This window comes from Mus pahari, chromosome 19, assembly GCF_900095145.1.
Source record: "Mus pahari chromosome 19, PAHARI_EIJ_v1.1, whole genome shotgun sequence".
NCBI classification, from domain to species: domain Eukaryota; kingdom Metazoa; phylum Chordata; class Mammalia; order Rodentia; family Muridae; genus Mus; species Mus pahari.
Window position 1 is genome coordinate 56965775 of NC_034608.1, and position 6270 is coordinate 56972044.

The following is a 6270-nucleotide window of genomic DNA, read 5'->3' on the forward strand; positions in this document are numbered from 1 at the left end:
CTCAGCTACATTTATACCAACAGCCACTCAAACGCACGCACGCACACCCACCCACCCACATCCACAAAATTGAGTCATAAGAATGTTGGAAATCCGTTGTTTCACACATTTGGCAGCTTTATTGAACTGAGTAATGTCACATACACATACTAGTGTTCCCTAAAAAAAAAATATTAACACTCACTATAAATCATTAGCCCGTCCTTGCCCAAAGTCCAGAAGCCAGCCTTTATGGAGTCCAACTCTATTCATTCAGAAGTGCAGTCTTTATGATTGCAGCAAACGTCCGCATGCAACCACCAAGCGCTCGGAGCGTCAGAGGACCGGGCACCGAGCAGAGCACGGAGAGCAGCGGCGCCTCTCTCGGAGGGGCGCCGGGTCACCCCGCAGCCTCGGCTCCTGGAGTTCCGCCTCCCAGCGGTTCCCCAGGATCAGGGTCCCTTGCCCGTTGCCGTGGTTACGGGCGCTGTCCTCTAGGAAGGCGTGGCCGGGCTGAGGAAGCAGGAAGGAGAACAGCTTGGACTTGAGCGGCTTTGGAGCTTCTCTCCGCCGTGCCGTCCCTGCATCCCAAGGCTCCTCTCCGGGAAGCCCGGCCGGGGATACGGAGAACCGCCGGTCCGCTCGGTGCTCCAGCCCTGCGCCGACTTCTCGCGAGATTTCAGCCCGCCCCCCCGCCCCCCTCCGCTCCGTCCCCTCGGCTCGGCCCGCCGCTCCCGCGATGGCTGCGCTGCGGAGGCTCCTGTGGCCGCCGCCACGGCTGTCGCCGACGCTCGGCCCTCAGCAGCCCTTCCTCTCGCCGTGGGGGCGGTCTCCGGGGACGGCTCCCGGGATGTCGGGCCGGCCCTTCTCCTGCCGGGAGGAGGACGAGGGCGCCGTCGCGGAGGCGGCGTGGCGGCGGCGGCGCTGGGGCGAGCTGAGCATCGCGGCGGCGGCGGGCGGGGGGCTGGTCGGCCTTGTGTGCTACCGGCTCTATGGGGACCCCAGAGCCGAGCCCTCGGAGCTAGCGGCCCCCGAACTCGAGGACCCGCCCCGCGGCAGGGGGCTGCTGCCCATCCCGGTGGCTGCTGCCAAGGAGACGGTAAGTGCCTGAGCGCGTGCGCGCACCGCGCAGGTGACGCCAGAGGGCTGGGCTGCCAGGTGTCCCTACCTGCTTGGGGGGATCTTGAGGGACACTTGAGGGACACTTGACCGTGGAGGTTGTGGAAGCACTGCGAGCTCCTGTAACAGAGAGTGAGGAAACCTCCTGTGAGCAGCGTAGATCCGCGCTGGGCGCGTCTGTGTGCACCGGGATGCTGGGGGGAGAGATGAAGATGATGCTGTCATTTGACAGGCATAAACATGAAGAAGTAAGTGATGGAGGGAGTGTAAGAGATGAGTGTGAGAAAGACAGCAAGAGCAAAGGATCCTGGAAGCGAGTGCTGGATGCATTCTGAAGGCGTCTTTAGATTTCAGAATCTGCCTCATTAGTGTAAGGCAGCCCCCAAGGGAGGTGTTGCCATACTGGGAAGGGAAACGTTACTCAAAAGTAGTACATCTCTCCTCTTTCTTTTTAATAAACCCAGAATCCCTGACGTAACAGGTTAGAACAAACCAGAAGAGAGGTCATGAAAGGTGGGAAATTGTGAGTGAAGCTAACTGCAGAAGCATCATATAAAAATGTTGAGCTACAATGTAGTTCTAATGTAAGGTAAAGACTGTAAGGCAAGAAGAGTAAGGGATGTGTCCCATCCCTGTCCCTTCCCCCCTCCCCCTTCCCGGCTGCTCTCTATTTAATTGGCTTGTAAATTAGCCTAGGGAATATTTCCACATCAAGACTAGAAGGATATGACAAGATTTGGGGAAATAGTGCCCCTTTTAACCTTAATGAAATTTTGTACTTTTTTCTCCTGTATGTAGGTCTATAGCGATCATGTACATGGCTTCTTGTGTATGTTTTGGATGAAGCTTGGCAGTACGTTTAGGTTAGGGAATCTCTGCTGTGCACCTTTGCTTAGTGATAAATCACACGCATGCTGTGTGAAGTACTTTTATAGAAATAAATAAGTACATAAGTACTAGCAAACACTGTCAGTCTTCACCCCACATATACACACGTGCTATTTTGTGACTTAGGAGAGTAACATGACACCTGTCTTTTGATTGACCACATGAGAACTTTTAGTCCACTGGAGTTGGTCTGGAAACAGATTAACAAGGTAGGGAACGTGCAAATAGTGTTTTCTTTCCTCCCTTTTAAAAATGAACGTTCCCTTTAGATTGGAGAGACTGGATCACACGGTTACATGAGTATGCTCGGAAAGCTAGATGCTGACTCAACAACGCTATGAGTGTTAACTAAGTTAATAGATTTGGAACAGAATGGAACACCTAGTGTGTAGTAAACCTTTGTTCATTTTGCCTTTATTCATTTATTTTGTGTTTTTGTTTCTTTTTATGTTACTAGTGACGAGTCCAGGACATAACGCATGCTGCATAGTGGTCTATCACATTTTATATTACTAGTGACTGACTCCAGGACATCACCACTATGCTGCATAGTGGTCTATCACAGACTAGCCTCCCTAGGTCCTTTATTGACTAGTAATATTTACTAATTAGTATTGTTTCATATGCATAAACTGATACTAACATCCTGTGTCTTTCCCATCCCAGTCTCTGCTTCAACATTATAGTTGTCATACCTTTTGCATGTGATAGTTTTTCCTTCTGTAAAATATGTTATTGTCTTTCTATTATCCAAATATTGGAATTTTCATGATAATGAGCTTTGGCTTGAACAATTTTTCATTGCTTGTACTAGGTGCTTTCATGACAAAAGACATTTCATTGTGGAAATTCATGTCAAAAAGGTTCTTAGAATGTTTCTTATACCATTTCTGTTCTCTTTTTCTTCTCTGGAACTGCTGCGGGTCTGAATTTAAACCTGACATCCTAATGCTAATTTGTTTGGTTGGGTTTTTTTTTTGTTTTTTTTTTTGTTTTTTTTTAATGCATCCATTGGGTATTATAACCAGGCTTCAGCATGACTAGAAAAAGATACATTCACTTGTAGAAGTCTAGGTTTGGTATGTAACCTAGAGGAAGAAATATTTATTCTTCCAGATCCATGCCGCCATGGGATTTGTATTAGCTGCATCAGAGTTGCCATGAATAGTACCTGACAGGAACAGTTGAAGGAAGGAGAGTTTTATTTTGACTCACAGTATCGGGATAGCTGTCATGACAGCAGAAGTGTGAGGCGCTGGTCACACAGCATCCACAGTCAGGATGCACAGAGAGATGGATGCTCATACTCAGCTCACTGCAGGCTGCTTGCAGGCCAGGCCAGTCCAGTGTGCCACCCACAGTTGGGCTGGGTCGTTGCCAACCCACCTGATCCAATCAAGAAACTCCCTAGGAAACATGTTCAGAGATTTGTCTCCTAGGTAGTTTGGGGTCCTAACAAGTTGATAAGCAACAACAACCATCATAGGGCGGGGCTATTTTAAAGAAAATGTAGCTATCCTCTTGGAGACTCTGTAATTTATCTTTAATAATTTTAAAGAAGTGAAGATAATCTACCTAAAGGTTAAAGAGGACTATTGAAATCATTAAAATTATTACATTAACCCTATACTTTATTGCATTTAGGTATTTATGCATTATATGGTATTTTGACATACATATATATGACAAATACACATATATAGTATATAACACACACACATATATATATATATAACATGTAATGAATATGAAATATCTTCAATAGCCTCACTTGTTTGAATGATTGGTCCCTAGCTAGAAGCATTGTTTGGGAAGGTTATAGATCTGTAGATGCTCGTGCTTTGCTGGAGGAAGTATGTCTACTGGACAGAGTAGATTTATAATCTAGCCCTACTTCCCATTCTCTCTCTACTTCCTGCAGGCATATGAAATGGGATCACTTTGCTTCCTGCCAGACTAGTGTGGTACTCCTGCTACATGCCTTTCCCACAGTGATGGACTAGAACCTTAAGCCCACATAAACCCTGCTTGCCTCCAGTTGCTTTTTGTCAGTATCTTGTCTGTCTCGTTAAGGTTTTGTTGCTGTGGAGAGGTATCATGACCACAGCAACTCTTACAAAGGAAAACATTTCATTTGGGATGGTTTACAAGTCAGAGGATTAGGGTATTGTCATAGTAGGAAGCATAGTGGCATGAAGACATAGTACTGGCAAAGAGTGATCCACTCCACAGCCAGCGGGAAGAGAACTCTGGGCCACTAGGCCTGGCTTGAGCTTCTGAGACCTCAAAACCCATGACACACTTCCTCCAACAAAGCAACTTTCCACAGCAAGGCTATACCCATTGAGCCATTTTCATTCAAACTACAACACTAGAATAGCAGCAGACTAGTAACTCATGCACAGACTAAGTAGAATACTCAGCTGAGTTAATTTACCTTCTCTACCAACTTTTCTTCTTTTCCTTTTCAAATTTAATTTATTAAGCTATTTAATAAGCTAAAACATTTTTCAAGGAGAAACAGTGTACACTTTCTAATTCCAGTTGAGGTTGCATTCTAAATCACTTCTTTGAGAAAATTCAAACTGCTTTTTTTTTTTCTTTTTTTCCTGTATATAACAGACACCCAGCACCAACATTGGAAAATGCACACTAAATATTTCAGGGTAATGTGTAAATCAAGTTTTATTGGTAGATGAGAGACAGCAGATATTGGGCCTGTTGTCATTCTTGCTGACCCTCACCTCCAGATGTAGTGATCTTCAAAGGAATACTTTAAAATTATTTAAGAGAGTTTTAAAAATTAGTGATGAACATGAAACAGTAGAATATATTGTAAACCTGTATAGTTGTACAAAAAAGTATCTCAGCTTTTGAACCTGAATTCCCGTCATTTCCAGGGTATTGTCTGTTACAGGATCTCATTCTCAGGGCGGTTTTTACCCTGGAGTTTATGAGAGGCTACATGGATGGCTCAAGTGAGATCGACGATGGCAGGATGTTTAGCTCTAATCTTTCATGAAGGTCCATTTTAGTTCTCAGAGTCACTTGTGAGTTTTCTGAGCCTTAATTTTGGGTACTACTTTGCATATGAAAGTTAGTGCAAATTAAAGCCCATTGTATATCACCTCATGAAAGTTGACAGTGGCTGTTGCCAAAGTATACTATATTATATGCCTGAGATTTCACCCAGGCCCCTGAGCAGACAAATCCCATACTGAACCACATATCTGTGAGGACTAATGACTAGAAATTGAAGTTATCATAGCATTGAAAGGTATGGACAGAGTAGTTATAGGGATTTTTGCAATAGCAGGTATAAAATGTGTATATTTATTTTTTCATAACTAAGTATATGATAAAATGATATTCTTTGTAAACATATTTAACTTAGTATTTCATTAAATGCTTTTATGTTTTCCTTATTTTGAGATGGATGTACGTGTAAAATTGTGTATTGAAACTGTTCACCACCTGGTTCATAATAGCTATCAATTCAGTAATTCTGTCAGCAAGTAGCTCCTTTCATCCCTAATTAGTTACTTCTGCATCTTTTGATCATACAATCTGACATTAAAAACATAAGCTAGCAGAGATTTATTTTGGCTCAAAGTTTTGAACGTTTTCAAGCTATCATGGCAGAGGAAGCATACAAAACAGCCAGTGCACAGTGCAGAAACATGTGGAGACGGTGCACTATGAAGCAGAAACACGTGGAGATGGTGCACTGTGAAACGGAAACATGTGGAGACCGTGCACTGTGAAACAGAAACGTGGAGACCGTGCACTGTGAAACGGAAACATGTGGAGACCGTGCACTATAAAGTAGAAACATGTGGAGATGGTTCACTGTGAAACAGCCAGGAGGAAGCCTAGGCTACTTCAGTGATAGCCGCAACCACACCCTCAGCGACCTCATAAAGACTAAAGGTTCCTAGAGAGCACCACCACCTTGGAGAGATGTCTCCAGAACAGAAGCATATGGTGATAGTTCACATGGAAACGACGACAGCCCCTAACTTCCTGTTTTTCTCTCTTTTAAATAACATGCAACATGTTAATTATCATTGATATGCTAAAGGATAGTACATTTTCTAAAGGTGATCATTTATGGCAGTGGAGATAAGTCTGTCTAAATAATTGTTTTTTATGTATTTTGATGATTCTGGAGATCGTACCCAGGATCTTTTTATTATTATTATTATTATTATTATTATTATTATTATTATTTTCTTTATTTACATTTCAAGTGCTATCCTGAAAGTTCCCTATAACCCCCCTCAC

At 43.9% G+C, this 6270-nt stretch overlaps 1 protein-coding gene across 2 annotated transcripts in view; it reads left to right on the forward strand.

Annotated features, from left to right (window-relative positions):
• Positions 1–699: 699 nt before the first annotated feature.
• Positions 700–6270, forward strand: part of Micu3 (mitochondrial calcium uptake family member 3) — an 80836-nt gene continuing 75265 nt past the window's right edge. Inside the window, exon 1 of one of the 2 annotated variants that reach the window (XM_021219422.2) lies at positions 700–1078. In XM_021219422.2, coding sequence (XP_021075081.1) covers positions 719–1078 — 360 coding nt within the window. In that variant the 5' untranslated portion in view covers positions 700–718. The remainder of the gene's footprint in view (positions 1079–6270) is intronic. The other variant, XM_029531976.1, reaches the window with a different exon arrangement.